The following is a 25,270-nucleotide window of genomic DNA, read 5'->3' as shown; positions in this document are numbered from 1 at the left end:
GATGGCATTTTGCCTGCAGAGTGAGCCCATTACCTTCTCATGTTGCACTCGTCTGGGTCCACACTTTTCATTTATCCATCCAAGGTGATGGGAGCGGAGAGCGTTTTCTCCCCTCCCTCTCTTTTGCTGTCCTACTTCATCCTCCCCTCCACTTCCCCTGCCCCGCACAAGATCACTATCTGAGCAGAATTTCAAAATGCGCTTGGATGCTAGATGGAATATCAGAGAATAGATATGAAGGTGCCGGGGGGAGAGGGAGACAGTTTGTACTTTACCCCCCTCCCCATGGACACCCTCATGTGCACGTGGATGCACACACACACTCACACTTTTTTTGCCTTGAGCACTAAGAGTCTCCTTCAGAAAGGAGAAAGTGGACAAAAGACTGGGAGCCTGATAACACTCTCATCAAATCTCATTTTAATATTCTGCCGTTGCAAAGGAGAGCTCTGAAAGAGGGAAGCAGCGGTGGAGACGAAACGAGATGATGAGTGGAAAATGAAAGATAAGATGAAATGAATGAAGGAGACAGAGAGAGGGGAAGGAATACGAGAGGAAGAGCATGGATGGAAAGCGGGGTCAGAGGAGAAAGAGAAAGTAGATAAGTCATTGCTAGTTTTTATGCTGTGAATAATTTTACAGTTCCAAGGCAATTTTGTGAGGAGGAACACTCTTTAATAAGCCCAATTGTGTGATTGGCCTAATGTGAAATTGAAATGCAGCAGTGCGAGCTAGTGGTGGCGCGCACCACAATGCCAACCTGTAATGGAATAGCGCTCCAAATTAACACTCTATGAAATGAGTTATGTCTGCCATGAAACTGAAGGCTGGTGGGGAGCTGTCTGAGGGTAATGCCCACATTGTCTGCCATCGGGAACCAATAACACACCTGTCGGCTGTTCTTCCAAACAGGCTGTCTGGCTCAGAATAAACACACTCTAGACCCACAAGGTCTGCCTTTTCAGCTACATTAAAATATCTACTAATGCACATTTAGACACAGGAGGCCACTGCCATTCATGTACCATCTTTTGGAGTTCACTACGGTACACAAAAACAAATAATGAATCACAAATTGCAAAGTGTATTTGGAGTTAACTGACCCTGTGGAATGGACCTGGTAATTAAGATTTAGCCTTTTTTGCAAAGTAGTTAGGAGAAATAGCAGAGCACTTATTTAAAGGTTTAGTAGGAAACTTACAGAAATTATAAGTTCATATTATCATATTTAGGGCTACACAGTGGTGTAGTGGTTAGCATGTTCTCTGTGTCAGCGTAGGTTCTTTCCAGGTCCTCCAGCTTCCCCCCACAGTCTAAAGATGTGCACCTTAGGTTTAATTGGTGACTCTTAATGAATGGTTGTCTGTCTCTATGTGTCCTCTCAGGATTAGCAATTCTGGATAATAAAGTAATATTATCATATTTGCTGAAACTGTCCATATATCTTGACAGCCATACATGACAGATACATAAAAAAAATTGACAGTAATAGACGATAATATGTGGGAAAATCAGGTCCCTTATTCGTTAACCTCTTAGCGTTGTGAAGTTTGTTAGAATTAGGTGTTGTGGACAGTGAATCTATAGGGGGAGATAGCAGGCAAATAGTAAATGCCACAAAGAAGTGGTGTAAACCATCTGAAAGTTGTGAATCTGAGGATTCAAGTTGTTCTTGTCATAAATCTCTGATGAAAATGGCTTAACCCATTGAAGCCTGGAAAGCACATACGTCGTTTTGTAGTATTTGTATAAGCTCTCAAATACTTTTTGAATTTCATTTCTATCTGCTACAGAGGCTGAAAAATCTATTATTTAGTAGGAAGCATTGACACTTCTGTTGAATTTCCAGAAAAACTTCAGGTTTTAGGGGCTTATTTTAAAATCAGTTTAAAATCAGGTTTTACAGGCGTTTTACAGGCGTTTCAGGCGTAAAATGGCTTAATCAAGAGCCAGACAGAATACCAGGACCTGCTCAAGTGCCAGAACAACCTCAGCACCAATGGGAATCTCCAACTACCCCTTTTGGACCAACACACACCTAGTTCTAGTGCTGGGCTGTGGCTGATAGTTCAACTTGCAAAACGTCTCACAGGTTTGCCTGTACGTCTCCACTCTCCACAAGCATAATCACATCAATGGTGTAATACATCGTCTCTTTACAAATGTTGCTCCTGGCATCCAATCATGACATGGACAACGCATTTGTTCTGCTCATCTTTCATGTCATGGATGGCGATAATGTTCTTATTAACACTGAACATAAGAGGTTGATGTTAGCCTTTGATGTAAGCTAACACTCGCCCCTATTGAGCATATTGCAGTTAAACAAATGAAATAAAATGAATGATACACGTTTCAGTTGGTCTTGTTGGTCACAATAATCCCCCTGACATAAGTGGTTTGTGGTTAGAAACCAGCAAAGAGTTGGTGACGCCCTGGAACCAGTTTCCCTGGCTGAGAGCTGCCTTGGTGGAAAAGAGGTATACATGTTGTCAGTTTCACTACCAACAAGTGTCCCATGTTGCCAGTTCTATCAACTTTACAACATCTCTTACAGATTTTCTGTCGTTTAGGATATCACAACAGTTCATACAAACATGAGGGAGACAGGGGAGAGCAGAGGCGACATCTTCAATTGTGCAAAGGGATTAATCGATGCTTATAAACCATGTCCCAGACCAACAAAGGAGGAAATGAGAAAACAGCAAGTGAGCAACTGAGAGAGCAGCAGGCTGGTGTCCAGAGACAGAGGGTCTGCATCAATCGTGACAAGCATCAATCACCCTCTGCTTTGATTGACTCTGCTGTTGAAACCGTCTTCACGGGGACTCTGTCTGTCACCACAGTAATGATGATTTATATCAAGCAGTTTTTTTTTCCCCTGGGAAGTTGTTTATGTTCTGAGGCTGCCTTGGATCAGCGCTCGCCTGCGCAAACTGAGCACTCGGTTTCTGGATGTGTGTGCGAGCGTGTGCATAATGAGTACAATATTCATATTCATGTGCTGTTTGGCTGCAGTTAAAGTTCTCAACGGATCAATCTACCGAATTGAGATCTCCTTAGATGTGTTTACACTCTAAAAGCCTGTCAGATTTAATTGGTGTGTTAAAACATGGATTGAATTCTTTTCATGTTAAAGAAAACTGATGATTGCCTGCATACCATTGATCCAAATATCCATAAGTTGCTGCTGTGTACTTCTAATCCACAGAGGCCCTGCTGGCAGGGCCAATACACCGGCCTTTAGTCTGACACTTTGCCAATGTTGGTGGCAGTTTCTCTCATCGTGGAGACAGTGGAGCAGCTAACAGGTGCACAGAAAGAGAAGAGGGTGGCACAGTCTTGGTATTTAGTCTTATTTCATTTAATTTGCACACAAGAAAAACTGCATAAAATGAAGATAATGAAAAATTAGAAATGCCTCAGGAGACGGCAAGAAGCCACGGGCTTATACAACTGATCTCCCCTCAATAAAAGACAGGAAGGAAGAAAGAAGAAGCAAAACACTTACACAGCATACACATTGAGCAGCACAAAAGAGGTCAATTAAATATATGAATAACAATACTGGGAAAAAGAAAAGAAAACGTGTATGTACAGTACTGTGCAAAAGTCTTAGGCAGGTGTGAAAAAATGCTTGGCAAAGGGTGGTAACATAAAATATTGATTTGATTTTGGATTTGGATTTTTCTTCTGTTCACTCACTTTTTTCATTTAATTAATTGATCAAAATTTTATTTTATTTTATTATTACTTATTTTACATTTTTTCACCCCTGCCTAAGACGTATGCATTATACTGTACATATTAAGAAATTGTCAAGATGACAATATGATCAACCTGACTTTTATTATATGAATTAATTTTTTAATTACATTTGAAGAAATTGCTAAGAGATGATGGTAAAGGAAAAAAGTCAAGGTCTATTTTTATATTAACTATAAACTTATATAAAATGTCATATCCTGAACAGAGGTCTCGTTAGAGTTAAGTTGCTGACAAATCTTTTTTTTTCTCCAACAAATTAAGTTTATAGAGATTGGAGGAGTAAACAATAAAACCATTGATCAAATAGGACTAAATTATGGAATAGTATAAAGTTAATAAACAAGAGACACATTATATGAAACTTTATTGATTTTGCAGATAAGGTGACTTCCCAGTTTTGTTAATAATGAATTCAAAATGTAAATGTTTTTTCCAATTTAATTTCTCATCAACTCAAAGAAACGAGTGTGAGAGACTGGAGAATTTTTTATTCCATCTGCTGACACACTATTATAATAGTATTTAGCCAACTTTTAATCAGTATCATATTTCACAAAAAAAAAAAAACAGGCTCTTTTTACAGGTTTCCATCAGGGTTGCAACCTATCAACCAATCAACATGTTGCTTGTTTTTCAGTCAATCAATTAATCGTATCTGTAAAATGCCTGAAATGCCAGTTTAGCAAAGTAGCTTGATTAATGACTGAAATTATTATCAACATTTCCTGTTGACTGCTTGAATAATGGAGTAGTATTTCAGCATTTACTCTTAAGCTTTCATTAAAATTTACTGGTGTTTTTTGAGCAGTAGAATGTGTTTCTTTTCCTTAAAAAAGTACAATTCTAATCCCTCTCAATGATCATTTATGACCCTTGAGTGTGTGTGGTGTCTGTGTCTGCCCTCTGCATGTAATCTTCTCATTTTGTCGTATTCGGGATATTTCCGGGCATCAGGTTTTGGGCTCTGGGTATGTATCTAACAGCCACAGTGTGCAGAGTGTGAGGGCAGGGTGTAACCATAGACTGTATATAAATAATGGACGTAGTCACCGTGACGTCACCCATTGGTTTGTAGACTGCTCGTTGGAAGCCTCGAGTTCAGTGTTACACTCTTCGCCATCTTGCGTCGCCATCTTGTTTCCTACACGGGGAGCAGACCATATCTGGACTGTGGAGGAGGAGAGGGATCTGATCACTGAATACAGCCTCTCTACACCTCAACCTGACTGAGAGAAGCTGCTGCTAATTCATGTTAGCATTAACTGGAGCATTAACTGGGATGTTCATTTTGGCTAGCAAAAAAACAAAAACAAAATGAACGTTACGTACCTCAGAAAACTGAGCAGCGACTCCATGGAGTGTCTGTTAGTCCAACCAAACACTGAACAAGACATTTTTACTGAACAAAACATTCAAACTGGCTCGCCTTGTTAGTGACCTGTCAAAAGGTAGCCACACTCCAAATCATACGATTCTTTATCTTCTATTTTCTTCTAAATGGGGCCATTATTTACACTATTAACATCAAATTGTCTTGAAGAAGATTTTTTTACTAGTGATTGAGACCATAGTGTTGTCCTAAAAAAAAATTCTGAGGTAGTAAATCAAGTGAGAAGTTTTCTCATTTTGCATTGAAATTAATGGACAGAAATCTCTCTGCAGCCAAACTTAGCACCTCCTGCTGGAATTTTCGGTAGAATGCAGCTTAAGACACTTCCTGGTTTGCCTCCATGCTCAGACTTGGAGGTTGCCGCCTGGGCGTAACACAATAAATACATAGCGACCAGGTGACAGATCGTGCACATGAATCCAAGAAAAAACACGGCTTCTGGTGTCGTTGAACTGGGAAGAAGAGGCCAACCTTCAATGTTGCATTAACAAGCCTTTAAAGTTTGGACTTTTTAAAATGATAAGGATATGTTAAACTTAGCAGGAATAGCTGAAATGACTCCTTTAAGAATGAGGTCCTTCAGGATCTGAGTCTCTGGGTTTTTGAGGGCTTTGATTCCCAGCAGCCTCCATGTCTTCCTCTGTATGGTTCCTGCCAAATCCATTGATCAATATCACTCCCCTCCAGAGACTTCTCAGGTGGCCCTGTCTTTCACATAAGCTCAGGATCACACCTCCCCTCGATCACCCCCCAACAGAGCAGCTCAAATCCCTCAGGGGTCACTCTCATTACAGCGAGGGGACCGTCTAATCTTGCTCCTATATAGGTTTTTTTTTTTTTTTTCAGCAGGAATGAGAGAGGAAGACCCTTATCTCCAATGATGAATTTACTCTGAGACGAAAAAGGGAAAATCAATGGAGCAGAGTTGCATAGAGGAGGGTCTGTGTGTGTGTGGGGAGAAAGCGCTCTAAATGAAATGGAGATATTCAGCGAGCGTAGCGCACATTGCTCTGGGGTGAAGTGTGTGACTCCCTCGGGAGGACAAAGGGGTGAAGGGGAGATGTGTAATGGAACTCCAGTGACTTATCGGCCCGGGCCAAACAGTCGATGGGTTTGTTTATATTGACTGAGACTCGGGGTCCGCTTGATATTTGAATAGTGAGAGAGAGGGGGAGAGGGAGGAGGCTGATGGCATTTACTTGCCCAAACCAACACTAATCTAGTCTGTTCCACATGGTTTAAAACAAAGGCTGAGACTATATCAGAAAATGCCACAAAGCTAGCACTTAAAAAATACTCTTAATGTTGGTTTCAATGCTGTGTTTAAAAGGGAAACGGGTATTTGGAGATTAATGCAGCCGTCTTTATATCTGCACTCAAAAAGTTCAGTCAATCTAAAGAGTGTTTAGCTGATTAAGGATGCAAGGGGATTTATTCAGGCGCACTGTTGTTCCCCGCCATCCTGCTGAGCTGGTGTTATATCAACTGCAAAGGAAAGAGTTTATATTCAGTGATGGGCAATGTTAGAAAAATTGCATGAGGAAACCTTGAAAATTGATAATCTGTCACCGACAGAAAAAACCTCACCATTTTTCTGCGCAGTTCGTTGATGGGGAAATTAAGAGCTGGAGACGTCCAAGTTCTCAGTTTAGCAAAAGTTTTATTACAATACGTCAAAAAATGTGCACTTTTCAGAGATCTCCGGGTTCAAAAACTCATGTCCCTGAATACAAATAGACGTGTTTCAGTTTGTGAAGTCTGAACCACGACTCTCTCCCTGAACCCATTAAAATACTAACATTTGTTTACAAAACATGCTGGTCGATTTCCTCCAGGAAGTCCCGCCTTCTTGATCGCTGATTCGCCAGTTTTAATTAATACAACGGCACGTCAATGCCAGCTGGGCATACGATCTTGCTGCCCCGGACAAGGCCATCCTGACCTGGCTTCTTCTCCAGAACATTCAACAAAAAAACTCCTGCCTTGTTTTGTCTCACAAAGATATTATGAGCTTACAGAGCCAAAGGATTTTTACTGTCTCACATAGATTCTAAAAGTATAAAAAATATGAAAAGGACAATGAAATATATGTAGTCAAAGTTTCTAAACCAAATTAACACACAAACATAATCATTGTATCAAATCATATTGTCTGACTTAATATAAATGCATAGAGATATTTATTACACTCAAGGTTTGACCTTTGATAGTGACCTGCGTCACTCACAGAGACATACACAGAGTCAAACAACAGAGAAGCAGAAATAAAGCATAAAATCATTTACAAATATAGAAAATAATCAATTATTTTAACAGCAACTTACTTAAAAAAATGTATCAACTACTCATGACATATTCAAAAATGTAATTGCTCAATCAAAGAGTTATTAGTTGTATAACTTGTCCACACTATAGATAACGTTTTACCTCAGCTGTTCTGCACGTAGATTCACTGTTTTAGTTCATTCTCACTGTTTTAATGGCGTCATTTTCAGCCACAGCAGGCAGATGTTTTCAGTGAAAAAGCTCTAAAAACTTACTGCACACATAGTTACCAACCATCTAATGTTTGCTTTTCTATGCATCGTGCAAAATGAGAGCACACATTATGCCTGTTTAGAAGTTTCTATAATAGTTACCTGTTTCCATATATAGCTTTCTAGAGGAGCTGAAAATGTTGATATTTTTTAACTAAAAATGTCTGGCTTTTTATGTTGTGTTTTAGAACTTTATGGTTTTATCATTTATTAATTCTCCTCACCATCCTCATTAATCATTTAGTCTTTTTTTAATCAACCTTTTATGGTTGAATGTTTTTGAATGTATTTATATATTTAATATATTTTAAGGTCCAGTTGCGCATAGAGTCAGTCGTCCTCAACCAGAAATAATGGATCAGCTGGATACTTAACTTAAATTCATCAGGTGCCCAAAAACATGACTCCAAATGAAAGATAATGTTGCTCCGTAGCTGTTGCAGTTCCGCAAATTATCTTTAAAGTTGATAATACTCTATTTCAGCAGTGCTTTTTTATGCTGCTCCCAAGTAGCCAACCAAATCAATTCCTGCAGATTTAACCCATAAGAACCCATGGTGACACCCGTGTAACAAACCTTAAAAACACTTTAAATCTTCTACAATCTCTCATATTCAGCTTTATGCTTCACGTTAACTTATTAAATCCCTAAGCAACACATACTCAACACCCCGGTCTGGTGGTCATGTGACTTTAACAGGAAGTGACTTCTCCAAAATGTGGCTGTGACTGGAAACAGAAATGTGAAAAAGTAGCTAATTTCAAAAAGCTTATTTTTTGTTACGAGTCTAAGTTTAAACCCATTTAACAATTCTAATCCATTAATAGGGTGTGCTGTATTGCATTTAACTTGTTTTGACCAGAATTCTTGAACAAATTAAAGTCACAAATTTGATATAAGTTATGGAAATGCAAAAGAAAAAGGAAAATTTGTTTCTCTGTAAGCAGAAAATGTGTCTATGTTAAAATAAGAAATATCATAAACATAAATACCATAAACACTCAAAGTAACATATATATCACAGATCTTTGACATTTAGGGCTAGTATTTTTTTTTTTTTAAACATCAGAAATGTGTTCTATCTGGTCAACTCATAGAACACATCCTTTAAGGATAACTGGGTCTGGGTTCTTATGGGTTAAATGAACCACTATTTGCTGATGTCTTCTTTTATTTCAATCTTTTCCCACAGGTCTTCAGTCTGACCAAGAACCAACCAACATGGAGGAAAAGCTCGAGGAGAGTCCCAGGAGCTCAGTCATGCTGACGCCTGTATCTGAAGTTTCCTCCGTGGAGTTGGTCACTCTTTCCCCTCCTCAGATTTCACCTTCCTCACAGCTCTCAGAGACCGCCTCAGACACCAGCGCCCCGGAGGTCCCCGAGTCGATCGAGGCTGCAGGCCCAATCACTGAGTCAGGCAGCAATGCAGACACGTCCAGCATAATGGAGGAGCCGCGCACAGATGAGGACAAGGACCCCAAGAAGAGCAAGGCTCACCTCCATTGTCCTGTCTGTAAAGTCACGGTCAACTCCATCTCCCAACTGGAAGCACATAACAGCGGTAAAGGGCTTTTATTGAAGGCTTTTACATCTGTTACTGACCTTTGGTTGGTTGAACAGCAGAGCACCAGATAAATGCCTGTAAAAACATCTGTTTCTTTTAATGCACTGTTTTTTTTTTTTAATTTTGAGATTTTCGGCTGTTTTTCTTCCAAAGCGTCTCTTCTTTCCGACTAGTAGAAAGAAAAAATAGCCACAATACACATTTAGTTGTTTATTTTACCACACTTTATCTATTTGTGTTTGTAGATTCCTCCTAAATACACCAAAAGTTGAATTAGATAATGCTTCATTTACATAGTTAAATGTTTTTACAACTTTAATACAAAAAATAATTGTCTTAATGTAAGTAATCAACTGGGGAAGTTTCATGATAACTTTTGCTTAAAAATATATCCTATTAACCTATAATGTCTTGAAAAATGTATGGAATTTTAAAATGCACATCTTTAAAGGCTAGTTTTTTTCCCCCTGAAACTCTAAGCCAGAAGTATCTGCTTCGTTGGCACTTATTTTCATCGAAAATGTTTATTACATATATAACAATATATTATTATAATATATTGTTACATATTCTGGAGGTTTTTACAGAGGCGTTTATAGCCTGATTTTTTGCCTAAAAACATGGCTGTTTACAGTATTTTCTCACTCACATTTTTCACACTGTAGTGATGAAAGAGATATCCAAAATACTCTGTAAAAACATTTGACTCCAACATGCCAAAAAACACAAATCAGGGCATATTTGATTAAGACAATGCCTCATTTGCAGATTTAAACATTATAGAAAACATAATTGTCTTATCCAAAGTGATCCAGTGGGGAAGTTTCTTGGTGATCTATTATTAAAACCTTTACTCCTGCCATCTCTCTACAGGTACTAAGCACAAACTGATGCTGGAAGGCCACAGTGTTCTGCCTCGGCGCCGGGGGAAGGTTGTGACGGCTCGCGCTGGCTGCAAGAGCAAGAGGCTGGCGAGCAAAGGCAGCGTTGGGCTGCCCAGCAAGAACTTTCAGTGTGAAGTGTGTGAGATCTTTGTGAACTCTGAGACCCAGCTGAGCCAGGTAGGTATCGACACAACCAGGAATATTTCAGTTATATTGCATATTTATATCTAGTTATGAACCTGGTCTCACAGAAATCCGTGAAATAGCCACGGAATCACTCAAATTTCCGTGAAACTGACACGGATTTCGCAAGTTAATGACAGTCATATCCCGTGGCTGTTCCATGGATATTTTTTCCTATTGGTTTGTTCCAAGTCACGTGACTTTCAAGGTCCCGGCGGTCAGAACAAAAAACATGGCGGACAGTTCTCTTATTTTTGGTGAAAAAATCAATATTTTGACTTAGTTTCTGCATAAAAATGTTATATATTTAGATTCTAGTGGTGGCTGCATAGGATTAGTTCTGACTTGTTTAATTAAAACATTTGTAATACCTCCAGAGGGTTGTAAAGTCCAAAATGTATTGGTAGAATGTAAATATAATAATTTCAGTTTCCATGTTGTGAATTTCAAACAATGGAGGAGATGGAGCATCAATCTAACAGCACCATAAATTAAATCTTATTACCACAATAACAAAAGATCACGTTGGCACTAACATTATAAAAATAAATTACTTTAGTTGTTACAAAAAAAGATCATATTATGTATCTGTGACAAACCTTTAGTTATATTAATCAAATTTTGATTTAATAAAAAGAAAACTGTATTTCATTTAATCTGATCACTCACCTTTTTGTTTTAGGATTTGAAAAAACATACATACAAACTTCTTTAAAAACCTCAATAGAAGCTCAATATTTGGCTCAATATTGAGACAAGAGTTGGTTCAAATGGCTACGAAGAAATTCTTCACATAGGAGCTATTATCTGATCAGGAAGTAGACATAAATATGTATGTGAAGCAGTGACTACATACCAAGCGTATTACCTTATTGAAGTTCTATCACCACAAAAGACATCAGAACTTTTTGTCTGCAAAGTATCCGAGTAAAGAAAGACAAAACAGCGAGAAGGATCACTCTTCGACTTCTCACTCCTCCCTGTGCCGTTTGAAATGAAAGCTGAGGAGGGACGAGTGGGCTTGGAGAAGTCCTGCACATTTGGCAAGGCATACTAAGTGAGAGTGTTTCTAACCTGATAGGAGTTTGTGCAAAAAGTACATTGAAGTACTGTTGACTCTGCAGGGAAAAGCACTCCAGTCCAATCAAATCAGGCAGTGATGAAAATGCTGCATATAACTAGCTCACCTCCAGAGACAGATGATGTGGCCGCAGAATTAATCATAAAACAGAACTGCCTTCACATAGTTAGCAATTACCTTGTACATGAAGAGATATTGCATGCCCAAGTCTGACCAGACTGACCTCTAATGTTACAATTATAAAAGCTGTCGCAAATGCTGTGTATTAAAGTGATAAATATGTATGATGGGGTTTTAAAGACCTTACATAATCCAAGAGACCATTTTAACGTCTCCCCGATGGAGGATGGCTTAAATCAAAGCAGCACTTTCATTTACAGCCATGTGAATGAAGCCATTGAAAGCAGACTGAGTACATTCGAGCAGCAGCTACACTGTTAAAAACATTTGTAGAAATTACAGTAAAACACTGTCAAATTGCATGAGAAATAGGGGATAAAATAGAAAATAATAGACACTTTTAATAACCGTAAATCAAGGAATAGTACACAACTTTTGAAAACACACAGTTTTAATGTTAAAATATTAAAATGTTTATGTAAAATGAATGGAGAAATACCATATTGTCCCAAGGACACAATTATACACAAAAATAAAAGGACTACACAGTCTAAATTGCAGTTTTTGCTGATATTCACATGCACATTTACAGTAGAAAACCCACTCACTGTCATTTTTACGGTGTAGTTCTGGCAACCACAGCTGCCGGTATTTTACCGTAAATTAAACAGATTTTTTTTTACAGTGTAGACGTAAAATTAAAAATTGAAGATCACCGTAGTAGATGCTTTTAATTACCGTAAATCAAGTAATAGTGCAACACTTGTAAACTGTAGAAAACACACAGTTTCTTTCATGTAAAACTAAAGGAGAAAAACCATATTGTCACTAGGACACAATTACCCTAGAAATAAAGGGAATATTTAGTCCAAATTACAGTTTTTGCTGATATTTACATTTAAATTTACAGTAGAAAACCCACTCACTGTATTTTTTACGGTGAAATTCTGGCAAACACAGCTGCCGGTATTTTACCGTAAATTTAACAGATTTTTTTTTACAGTGTACTTTTCCACATTAGAACAATAAAATCTGATGCTGCAAAGCTCCTCAGTTAGCGAGCATTTATTTACATTTATTTACCACACTTTATTGCAAGCTAATGCCTTCTGTATTTAATTTTCTGGTTTCGTTGGCATCAAACCCCAGCTGGGGAGTTAATTTTCTCCCTTTTTGATGTTCATTAAATGCTACATCTGAGTGGAGGAGATTGTCTTGGAGACTTTGCCTCTGCTGAAGAGGAATGTGGAAAAGATACAGAATATGTTGGAATGTGTGAGCGCCCAGGCTGCTTTAGCCTTAAATTCATTCCACCCATCTTATTTAAACAAGCGCCATCCCAGGAGGACATAAGCCTGGCAGCCAGAGAAGGAGATAGTGTGGCAGCCGTAGAAAGTAATGTGATGTAATTTCCGTGCACTTCAGTCATACTCAATGTGTATCCATTATTAATCAGCAAATAACATTTGAAGTTGTTCCACTGTGGTATACAACAGATGCTTGTTAGGTCGCTGATGGTATTTCTGCTGGTCTCTTGCAGCACATGAATAGCAGAAGGCACAAGGATAGGCTGGCCGGAAAACCACCCAAACCCAAATTTACCCCCCACAGCAAGAGCCAGCCAAGCACCAGCTTAGCGGTAAGTCTCAGCATAAAGACACAGACAAACAAACACTGTCACGCAAATATGCACGCATGCACACACACTCAAGAAAGACAAACAAAACATAATTGCCTTTCGCTTGCAGCAGATACGCTCAAACACAGTGTACACATGTGCCAAAATTGGAATAAATTCACTCTGGCTTGTAAGCTAATGTACTTTTAAACACCAGTTTTAATCTATCTCTGCAACTGTTAACTGTTAACTGATTTGACCCCGGCACCCTGCAGATATACTGTTAAGAAACACACACCGATCTCATTAACTGAGCTCAGGGTCTCCCGTGTGTCGGGGAGGCAGCATGCTTGTGTGTCTGTACTGTCATAGAGGTTAAGCACACTGTTGTACTCCATGAGTCCCCGACCCCTGAGACAGGTCTAAAATAGTCCCCAACTGACCAGCTCTGACAACAGCCGCCTGAATCAGCACTCCAGATTAATCACTCTCTGCTCCTGTCATATACACACCTCCCCATCTCTCCTTCTCCCCTTACTCCTCCTCCTCCTCCTCCTCCTCCTCCTCCATCCTACAGAACGTGAGATGGAGTGGCTATGCAGGCGTGGCTGTGTCTGCCATGAAGAAAGCGTTCAGCCAGTACAATCTCACCTCCCTCTCCTCGCAGGTCAGTGGCAGGAGAGGCAGAGTCTGGGGTTGGATTGGAAGGCGAGAGCTTTAGATGGCTGAACTTTAGGCCTGGTTTTAGGGGCAGGGGACTGAGCAGAGATCATGAAGAAATCATCTTAGCTCTGATTTTCTTTCTTTTCTTTTGACATGAGTTGCTACTCATTTTACTTCCTGGTGGTGATATCGAAGTAGAAGAACTGTTTCGAATGCTCCTGTGTTCTGGACAAAAAATAATAATCATTTTTCCTGGAGACAATGTTACTTCTACAGACAAAACTCCCCCAAATAAAAATGTAATAAAAAAGTAAAATGGTTCAAGGCTGTGAATATAATGGTTTCAGGGGAGAAGGTAACAATAACCCCCCAAGGTTGTTGGGTTTTTTTTTCAGAGAGCTTAAAACTCTTAAAACTTACATGTGCTGATAACAAGAGGTGGGCACTGAATACTACAATCTGCAGCTAAAAAAAATCTATTCACTTTTGGAATTGTGCTCCTTATTTTTTAAATTAGCTACTGTGGCATTGTGTTTTGTCCACAATATCAAGGATATTTTTCTGCTCCATAGCATTGACTACTGAGGCTCATTGGTTTTGTAGTATTTACCAACTTCTCAGAAACTAAATTAAAATTTAAGCTGCAAGCAGTGATGAACATGGGCTCGCACCACTGAAAAATGCAGAAAAATGTTCTTCCTGTTGGGTTTAACAGAAGGGAGGAAAACTCTCCCTCCCAACTCTATGGATGGATATTAGCTCCGTCTGTTGATCCCTTAAGTTAATTTCTCATGCATGAATCTCCTCTCAGACCAAAACACTTTGCTGTTTGTTAGTAGTTCCATGATAGAGATGTCCAACCTTAGCATATGGATATAGCATATTCCCCCCTGTAGACTTGAGAACCTTTGATAGTTTGTTCTTTTGCAGAGGACAGCAGCTATAGTCAGCAACAGTTACACTGGATTAAAATGGCAGCCCTGAGAAAAAGCAAGAGGAACATATTAAAAACATTTATTAAAAACTTCTGCAGCACAGTCATCTTTCATCTGTCTGTTCAAAACAACTGTTACTTTGAAAATAAATTGCTAAATATGCTGCAAGGAAGCAAAAGTGTGTGTGTGAGATACATAAGTGCTGTATTCAGCAATTCTGCTTTCCACCACTTTAATGACAGAACACTAATCCTCCACATAAACTTGCATGGATTAGACACAATCCACAAAAGCACTATTGACTTTATTCAACGCCCACTTAAATTTGTTCTCCACCTTTTCTTCAACTCATTCAGTTATTCCGGCTTTATTTGTTGTCATATGCCTGAATTTCTCTGCAATATTTTAACTGAACTTGTAGATAAGTTTGCAGTCCTTTAGTTTTTGCAACACTGCTTTTTCCTGTATTTACATTTTTTTCATATTCTTCAACATATTTCAATCTGAAAACCTCAATAAAAATATAATTATACAACTTAAAAACAGAAACCATTTCTACCCATCTTACCACAGCTGCTGTTCTCTGTAATAGAGCAAACTAAAAACTTAAACCCCATTTTCAAGCTTACAAGTGAAGCTGCGTTATAGTTTAAAATGTTTATCAAACATTTTTTTTCTTTAAGGATTTTAGCAATATCTGCATCAGTATCACAACCAGTTAGTAAAGCAGCAACTATCCTTTTAACTAGAGCTTTAAAGCAGATGGTTGCCATTTAACCCTTGTCCTGACTGAAATATGCTGATATGTGTCCAGTTTGTATTAACCTGTCTACTGTTGCGCATGATAACAATTATGGGGTAATGTAAAAAAAATTGCATTCCTCTATGTGTGGCCAGTTTGGGTAACATGTGAGCCCTCTCTGTGTTCTTCTCTCACCATTTCCCCAAGGTTATAATAGTTTTGGATTTTTCATTAGTTTTAGTTTTGATTTCGTTGTGAATTTTTGTTTTCAAATTCAGTTAGTTTTAGTTAGTTTTTAGAGTGAGTTTTCTAGTTTTGGTTTAGTTTTTATTTTTTGAAAATGCTTAGTTTTAGTTTAGTTTTTATTAGTTTTAGTGTTAGTTTTAGTTTTTTTGTAATGGGCTGTTGGGTGCGAGATTCAAATAGATCATAATAAATGTTTCCTTTATTTCCTTTGGTTTATCATCTCAGCCCCAATAAGGTTATTAACTCGTACAGTTCCAGGTGTTTTGAATTTTTTTTTTTTAATTCACCATGTGTTGCATGTTCAAATAGAAACACTGAATTATGAATGAAAAAAGTTGACAATGACGAAAACTAAGGACATTTTCACTATAATTTCAGTAAGTTTTAGTAAGTTTTGTAACCACGCAATACAGTTTCAGTTAGTTATCGTTTTTTTAAAAACTCAAGTTTTTATTTTTATTTCAGTTAACAAAAATGTTTTTTCAATTCTAGTTTTCGTTATTTCGTTATTTTTCGTTAACTATAATAACCTTGGTTCCCCCTCCTGTCTTCTCCAGACCAAACTGGCCTTGCAGAAGCAGCTGACCAAGGGCTTGACGACTGGCTTCCTGCCCAGCCCGCTCACTCAGCCAACTCTGTGCACAGTGGCAACTAACCCACTGGCCCTGCGCCACCCAGTGGGCGCCACCACCTTCATCCAGACCCCGTTCCTGGGCCCTGCACTGTTCCGGCCTGCTCCGGGGCCGCTGCGGGCCACACACACACCCATCATCTTCTCCCCCTACTAAAGACTTTACCCACTCCCCCATCTGAGCTCCACCCTCGTCCCTTTACCGAACCCCAGGCCCTCCTTTAGTGTGACCCACGTGACAAAGGCCACACGCAAACTATGCAGCCTGCCTGACTTACAAAGGAAAGAGTGCACAAGTCCCGACGCTCACTAGGCCATTAGGCCTCAGAGCTGTTCCTATCATAAAGGCCAAGATCCCCCATCATGCCTTCTTTCTGCTCCTCTTCTCATGACCTACGGAGCAGGACAGGCCTCCAGACAGTGACTGGTGCACAGAGGCCGCTTTTATAGCCATTTCATGGGTCAATATGGTTTGGATTATGGATATTATTGTGTAATTTATTAGAGAACAAATATAGATGAGTCTAGATGTATGTTTAGTGTGGTTGCCACAAAATAAGGTCCCTTTACTTGATGCTCTTTTAAAACGTTTTTAACTTATTGGTTTTGGGGTTTCATGAGAGGTGGGAGGATAAGAGGTCATTAAAGCAGCTGAACCAGAGGCGTCCTCTTCTATGGCTGAACAAACCGCTCTCATTGATCAGTGTTTTTAACTAACAAGCTTAAAGGATCATCTGAGGTCGGTTCATCTTAGCAATTATCAGACTCACTGTGGGTGGTGTGTGATGCTGTAACAACATACTCTATGTCCGTATATTAAAACCCTGTTCACACCATTTCTGCACCTCCAGCTGTTTCCCCTTAGCCCTTCACTCATACAAACTTCACTCTGAGTCACAGCCACAGTCACAGCCCTCCAGATTTCTTTTCCCTTCCTGTATCTGCAGGAATAAGCACTCATTAAGTTCCAGAAAAGGTCAGCTTGTCATCTTGACTTTGTTTCAATTTGTAAATCTGGTTTCGGAATTATATTTTTTCTTCTTTTTTTGTCCCTGTGCATCATTCTGCACCGCTGCTTGAACATGATGTTCTCTCAAAGCTAGGGGCATGAAAACATTTTTTTGCAGCTATCGATGTCTTACATTGCAAAAGAACACTATAACCCCCCCACCCCCACCCCCCCATGCTCTTTTTCTTCTCCTTCCTCCTTCACCCCGCTGCTGCTCTTGATTTTGTGTGGCGGGATCTCAGCATGAGATGATGATGATGATGATGATGATAATGATGAGCGGGGGGGGGGGGCGCACACACACAATCACACACATGATGAAAACACAGTGAATAACTTGGAGTCTTGATGGGATTTCAGAGCTCCGTGAAAAGTTTGTATGACAGTGGGTGGGGGGAGGCTGCTACGCCACTTCTTGATTGACATCCTGTTGCAGTGTTGGCGCACAACGTGGGAGGGAACAAAGCACAGTGCCATGGCAACCACATAAAAAGCACCTTAAAACTGATTTACTTACAAAAAGCAATGTGTCTATATTCACCTTTGTTTTGCCCTTGGTCGGTGTATTCTTTTCCCCGCCTCATGTCAGTTTTATCTGTAGGAAAAAAACAATCAGGTGAGAATGATTACATTGTGGTTTATCTATAAGACAAATCTCACATTTAAAGCAATACATTCAGTATGTTTATGTTTATTATGATGTGTTTTCAGTGTGTCAGTGGCTTTATCTATTCTATACTGTTCACACCTGTATTACAATGTATGATGTACTCCAACACAGCCAAGGGCCAACTCTGAAATGTCAGCGAGGAGTCATTTGAAATGAGCGGTTGTCGTGTCGGTGCTGCCCTTGATGCTTGATGCTCACGGTCCGTTTCCACATGTTGTGACTCTGGGCTCAGCCATTTCCATTTATAGCTGCTCTTGCGCTGCGGACAGAGACAGAGACAGAGAGAGAGAGAGAGGGAGCTTCAGCGCCATATGACATTGCTGTTTTCACTTTCCAGCGGGAGCCGGAGAACTTTTGCGTGACGTCCACTGTGCAAAACAATGTTACGTCAGAGACAAGTGTTTGGGATAAGTGTCACAAGTGTAGCATCAACTGTCATATTGCTCTTCATGCTGTCTCCCATCACCACCACCCAGGACATCTACTGATACTCAACTCTGCCATAAAGGACTGGCGGCAAGTTCTCATAAGGACTCGGAGCGTACACATCATCCTTCCTTCATACCAAATCATGTACTCTTAAATTTACAGTAATGGAGCAAATCCTATGCATTTCTCATTGTGCAATATGTATAGTCGTCTGTGATGCAGCAGTGCCATCTGTCGTAAAAACCCTGTAATTGCCATCCAGTACTAGTGCTTCTACAAAAACCTTTGTACATTTTCTGTTTAAGGACCCCCAAGTCTTTCTGGGTAAGCGAGGCCATACTGATGTGATTCTCCCCAGTCGCACTACTCAGTGAACCAGCCAGCCTTTAATCTTCACTGTTTGTTCGTTTCTATCGCTCAGTGGGAACTCTGACCTAAAGAACTGAAACTTTCTTAAAAATAAAGAATCTAGAGAAGGCAAATTATATGTAGAAATCATAGAGTAACTATAGAGATTGTATCAGAGTTGTTATCTGTATCATAATGAACTGCTATCATAGAAGAGAGTAGATTATGTTATTGTAGGCTCTGTGCGGCATACAGGAAAAATGCTTTGCTTTCTTTCGTCCTTTCGTTTATTTTCATGGTTTTATCAACATGTTTTTTTTAAATTGCAAGTGAAAATATTTAAAACATTTTTTTCTTTTTGAGTGAGCTTTTTTTTTTTTTCTCCTTGTTGACAGTGACTGAATTAATAATGTAATTCAAGGCCTTTTTTAGATCCTAAAGTCACATTAGCCAGGCCTTCTCAGGGGTGACAGGTTGAGCAAATGCTAACATGACCATCCATTCAGGGTATCCCTCCATAGCTCGAGAGAGCAGGAAACACTGTACGCATGGATGGATTGATTTAAAAAAAAACCTTAAAAAAAAAACCTTACAGTGCTGTACCATAGAGAGGACAAAGGATGGATTTTGGAAAATAAAGCTTTTAGAACTTGTAAAAAAATTGTTTGAATGATTATGTGTGTGTGTGCTCCTGCGTCATGGGTAGAAATGAAAATCATCTCAGAAGGCAGAGCTCTGACTCAGATTGTTATTTGAGCAGTAACAATATGTGTGTGGGTGTGTGATGGGGAAAAAATGAGAGAAAACTCAGGCGGATGATTGCTAATGAATAAACAGTGACAATATGAATGCTCAGATTTGCCAAGATGCTCAAAAATTGCACTTTCTTTGATTGAATTATGTCTGAGTTGAATCATACAGAGAAAAGAGGGGGAAATAATCACTCTGTCAGAATACTAGTTATTAACCAGTTAGTCTAAATGAGCACATCCAGCTCTGCGTCAGGAAATAAAAACATGTGATCTTGTGTTTGCAGGTGCAGAAGGTGCCGGCTTTTCTGAAACACCCTCACAGCATCTGTTCATGTGGCAACACACAGCTACTCATTTTTCCAGCCATTTTCAGGAAACAACTTGTGACAGCAGGGCTGGTGTTTAGCCAAGACACGACGGTGAAAAGCAAATGGAAGCAAGTGTCTGCTGCATCCGTGGCACACAGACTGATAGAGTAATATACCTGTGTGTTGATGATGAGCTAATCGGCTTTATCTACAGATGATTCTCCACAGATGGCCGTTTTCAGAGTGCGTTGTACTCTGGGATGGCTCTGCTGCAGATAGATTTGGTGCTAAACAATGAATTGTTGAACAGCAGCTGTGTGTTTGCCAACATGAGCAGTGTTGCCAGCTTCGACACTGAGCAGAGGAGCCTCTTCATATGTGTCTATCTCAGTGGATAATCATGTATTTAGCTCACTTAGCTCTGTTCATTTTTCCAGTTTTTCCTATTTATTTGAAGGAGAAATGTTGGATTTCCTCATTGATGTTGTCCTCTTCGCCTCAAGCCATCATGACAGCCCGTGCTTTGTGGGAATCATTGATAAGCACAACATCCAAGTGCAGCATCTCCTGTGGTGCCAATCAGAGGGAAGTCACCGGATCCCCGGCACTTATTAAAGCCGGCGATACGGCAGAAGGACATGATGACCTTGCTAAGCTGTGACACCGGTGTGTATCCGCTGTATTGATCCATTATCTTATCAGGCTCCTCTCCATGGAGGGAGTGACACCCTTATCTCCTCCTGCAGTGGTCAGACACTGCTCCACAACTCAAGAGCCAGCCCTTATAAACACAGCCTGAGCCTAGCATGAGAGAATACACCATTACTATTATTACTATATACTGTAATATACTACTATTATTATTATACCGGCCTTATTTATTTATTATTGTTATTACTATTATTATTATTATTATTATATATCATATTATTTTACTTATTATTACTTTATTTATATTTTTCATTTTATTTTTATATTGTTATCTATTATTACATATTATATTATATATATATATATATATATATATATATATATATATATATATATATATATATATATATATGTACTATTATTATTATTATATACCGTCTAGTCACTATAGCATTGTTGCCATCATATCATATCACCAGTTTAATTATTACCATCATCTGCCAACCATCCTACCAACTGATGTTCTTCTTTTAAACTTCTTAAAGGTCCTTGTCCTTGTTCTATTCTGTGTTTTTTTCTATTGTTTTTATTTATGCTACCTCAGTATTATCTATCTATCTATCTATCTATCTATCTATCTATCTATCTATCTATCTATCTATCTATCTATCTATCTATCTATCTATCTATCTATCTATCTATCTATCTATCCATCTATCCATCTATCCATCTATCCATCCATCCAAAGACATTGCCATTTATGTTAATAGTCATAATCGTGGCTAATAAATTACATATTGTCTCGTAGAAAAAGTATATATTTGATCAAAAGCACTTTATGTTACAGAGCTTTTTTAATAATAACAATGTGCAGTAATTAGCAGAAACATCAAATAAATTATGTTTAGTATCATAAACTTGTAAAACATGTAAAAGGCAAAGTTACATCGTCATGCAGTGGTGGAATGTAACTATTCAGTTTTTCTTTTATGGAACTTTATATTTCTGCTCCACTACCTAACATCTCAGAGGCAAATGTTATTTTTTCTGAGAAATGGAAAGATTAAATGTTCTTTATGGTCTGGAAAGATTTTCCTTTTTGTTTAGTTAAATAAAATATTTAAAACCTCTCTTCAGATAGAAAAATGCATCATCACAGAGCTGAAAACAGGCTGTTTTTTTTAGACTTGTTAGAGAAATGTGCAGTTCTCACAGGACAGTGATGCTGAAACATGATCTAATAGAATATGATGCGTTGCTGGCTGTACATTAAAATACCCAACAGAAAAAGTAAGTAAAGTTAAAATGAGCACAACCTTAAACAGCAGTGGAATGCAGCATACACATTAATGCAGAAGTAATATTAATCCAAAAACATCATATATAAGAGTAAAACACTGACAGGAACATTTAACATTCGTACAATGAATACTTTAACTTTAGTATTTTCACAATGTGGAGTTTGTACTTTTACTTAAAGGATCTGAATATTTCTTCCACCACTGCATCAATCAACAATAGCAAAGTACTATCTATAGTTATTATAAGGTAAATATTGATGTTATTATAAGGTAAATATTATGCATTACACATAAATATTTTTTTAATTACTTTTTTATTTGTATTATTATTATTATTATTATTGTTATTGTTGTTTTTGTTATTATTATTAATATTATTATATTATATTCTGCTGTTGATTTTAGCCTCAGCTTTGCTGAGGATTACATATTAAATAAATGATCATTTTAAAATTTTAATTAGTGCATTATAGCGCCTAATCACACATTATGCCCATTGCGCCTAGTTATTTTACCTACCCACAGTGCAATTATGCCATAAATTAAATAATGAAATCTGTTACATTATTCCATATCAGTTCCTTATTTTGGTTACCTTATAGCATTAATGTATTTTAATTGGGATATTCAGATTTTAGAGTTTTATATATACTTCTCATTATTTCTTGGCACCCAATCAGAGATAAATCTTTTGAAAACAGTAACTGCAGAATTTTCAAGAAAATACTTATTGTATGTATCGTGAAGATATTACCAATCACACAGTATTGATTATTACATAGAAAACAGCAGGCAATTACTGCATTGTAAAATATAGAGCCATCAATATTGCTGCACTTCAGGCTACAAAAAAGAGAGAGATGAGAGACGGAATAAATCAATTTAATTTTCAGCTTCAACAGTGTTTATTTAGTCCTTTATTGAGTTTAAATTGTCTTTTTATTGACTGGTGGGAGACAATGTGTCAACATGTCCCTGTGGACAATGTCAGAAATGTCAAACTCTTTCTACATACACAAATTATAAGCAATAACTAAGATCTAATTTGTGCACGGTTTAGAGTGCCTTAAGCTTGACTTATCCCACATTAAATCTGCCCATGCTTTCAGGACAAATGATCTGTCTCTGAGGCTCGTGGGCAGCCAGCATGACAACTAACATTTGACATAACTGATGGCTTCGAGGCAGCTGGTATTTCCAGCCCACAAAAAAAACAGCCCGATACCAGCGAGAATGAAGGTGGCGCTGCCATTAAGACTGTATGTGCTCACTCCTGTGTGGAATTGTTTTGCTAATCTGACGCCTCATGGTGGGAGCTGTGAAAAGAGGGTCAAAGCAGCTGGAAGATGAAGTCTATTTTCTCTTCATGCGCACAAAAAAACAAAATTGGGGGTAAAATGTTATCTATCTCCTGGGCGCCCTGGGAGAGCTGCATGCAGTAAACGGTAAAAGGTCATTACTGGGAGAAACACAAGGGCGTCGCCTTGTTGCCCTGTGACTGTGACAAGCAAGTGTGAATTTCTCTTTTGTGGTCAGTGTAGTCTGAAGGAAAACAGACGAAGGTTCATAAATCACACAGGCAAGTGACAAATCAAAGCCTTGCTCCTGCACATTCACAGTGTCTATTTCACTTCTTTTGTTGTGAATCTTCGGGGGGGACACAGAGACGTTATGCTGAAGGAGTCTCATCATTAGCTGTTAGAACTTGGGGATATAAAATTAATACATTGGTGTACTGTCATTGCCCCAAACGTGTGATACAATGGCTGAAGCATTTTGAGTGAAGTTACATCAGTGCGCTGGCTCTCTTCTAGTCATTAAAAAGAACATGATTGAAATGAGATGGTACATGATAGCACCCTCTGGGGAAACTAAGGTGAGTGTAATATATTTCATAAATGTTCCACTTGAGGTTTTCTCATTATCTTGCATTAACCTCTCCAGTCAACATGGCCGGGTGGAAACAGCAGATCATTTCCTCTGCCTAAATATCTCTGAACTTGTCCGACCCTCATTGTTTTCATTACCACTTCCAGAACTGGTTTAGCCAAAGCAACAATTAAAACACTGACATTCATTGATGGATATAGAATGCAAAAGTAATTAATTTTGCAACCAATTTTCTTAACATTGTGCATTAAAATATGTGGTGCAGTGCACAGATCAACAAGGATAGCTGAATACAAACCTGGTTCAGTTTATTAAGACTGTATTGATGTTTTTAAACTTTAAAAAAAATCAATTTTTCAGCACAAATTGCACCCCATTTCCAATATCAGTGAATCACTGAAGCATCTTTTCCATCATTTGCCCTGATCATGTTTGTCATGAATATTTTATTTTTATTGGTTCAATATTTTGTTTGCAGCAGAAGTCATCAGCTGTTTATAGCTTGACATTTGAACATTTGGCTTACTCCTGTTGGGGTTTTAATCTTGCTGGCTTTAATTGGAATCTCATAATCATTATTTTTTAATTCAAGATTGAACACCATATTTTAACTAAAATTCTGAAACTTGCTTTCCCTTGAAAAAACTGTCCGTAAATGCCCCTACATGACAGAAAGCGTTGATAAAACATATCACCTGTACTCACAATTAATTGATACATTTCATTAATTTTTTTTAAGGCTTTTGTCCAGAAAAGTAGCAGTGCATTATAATAGTTTAATAACCAATTATGAGTAAAACATATATACAGCAGTAGACAGTAATAGTATACTCATTCTGTATACATTTTTTACATATTTTTTTCCTATTCTTAATAATGTTATTTTTTTGGCTGCTGTACTGTAGTAAAAGTACTAATACCACACTGTGGAATTACTCCACTACAAGTAAAATTCCTGCATTCCAATCTTAAGTAAAACTACAAAAGTATCAGCATCAAAATGTACTTCTTGTGATTATTTTCCCTGAATTTTCTGGCATGATATTATGACTAATGTCTGAAACTTAAAGCACTTTTCATATAGAAAACATAGCTCTTTCAACTGTTCTATGGGGGATTTGTGTCCCCCATGGGAGGGGTAGCCAGTAGTGTTCCTTATCAAACCAAGCACTAAAAAAATCCCTCCCAAAGAAACAAGCATGTGTTCAGTGTTTCAGTGTAGCTCAAGTACATATGCATTGATTGTCTCAATGAGCAGTACCATAGGGTTGTCAATGAGTTACCACATAGTGGCAATATTATTCATAGTGATTATTATTCTTTTAGTTATCAAAAATGATATAACTAGGCTTGTTATCACAAAATATCTGTATTAGTAGTATACACTTTTATACCAGATACCTCTGCTCCATGTAATCCATAATAATACACAGCTATGTAGTGTATACTACCTTTAGTGAATGTTATGTTGCAGTTCCTACTATTACCACTGGAGGGCATTAAACACTCATGCCATTAATATCAGTATTTGTAACTTATTAGATTCCTT

At 38.3% G+C, this 25,270-nt stretch overlaps 1 protein-coding gene across 2 annotated transcripts in view; it reads left to right on the top strand.

The window, feature by feature from the left end:
* The window catches only part of znf385c (zinc finger protein 385C), a 70,900-nt gene extending 52,089 nt beyond the window's left edge, over positions 1-18,811 (top strand). Inside the window, exons 5-9 of one of the 2 annotated variants that reach the window (XM_059347706.1) lie at positions 8,889-9,257; positions 10,134-10,321; positions 13,069-13,167; positions 13,724-13,813; positions 16,290-18,811. In XM_059347706.1, coding sequence (XP_059203689.1) covers positions 8,889-9,257; positions 10,134-10,321; positions 13,069-13,167; positions 13,724-13,813; positions 16,290-16,520 — 977 coding nt within the window. In that variant the 3' untranslated portion in view covers positions 16,521-18,811. The remainder of the gene's footprint in view (positions 1-8,888; positions 9,258-10,133; positions 10,322-13,068; positions 13,168-13,723; positions 13,814-16,289) is intronic. The other variant, XM_059347707.1, reaches the window with a different exon arrangement.
* The last annotated feature ends 6,459 nt before the right edge of the window (positions 18,812-25,270 follow it).

Source organism: Centropristis striata, chromosome 13 (genome assembly GCF_030273125.1).
Source record: "Centropristis striata isolate RG_2023a ecotype Rhode Island chromosome 13, C.striata_1.0, whole genome shotgun sequence".
NCBI lineage: Eukaryota > Metazoa > Chordata > Actinopteri > Perciformes > Serranidae > Centropristis > Centropristis striata.
The sequence above is the reverse complement of the archived record's forward strand: the minus strand, read 5'-3'. Positions and strand labels throughout refer to the sequence as shown.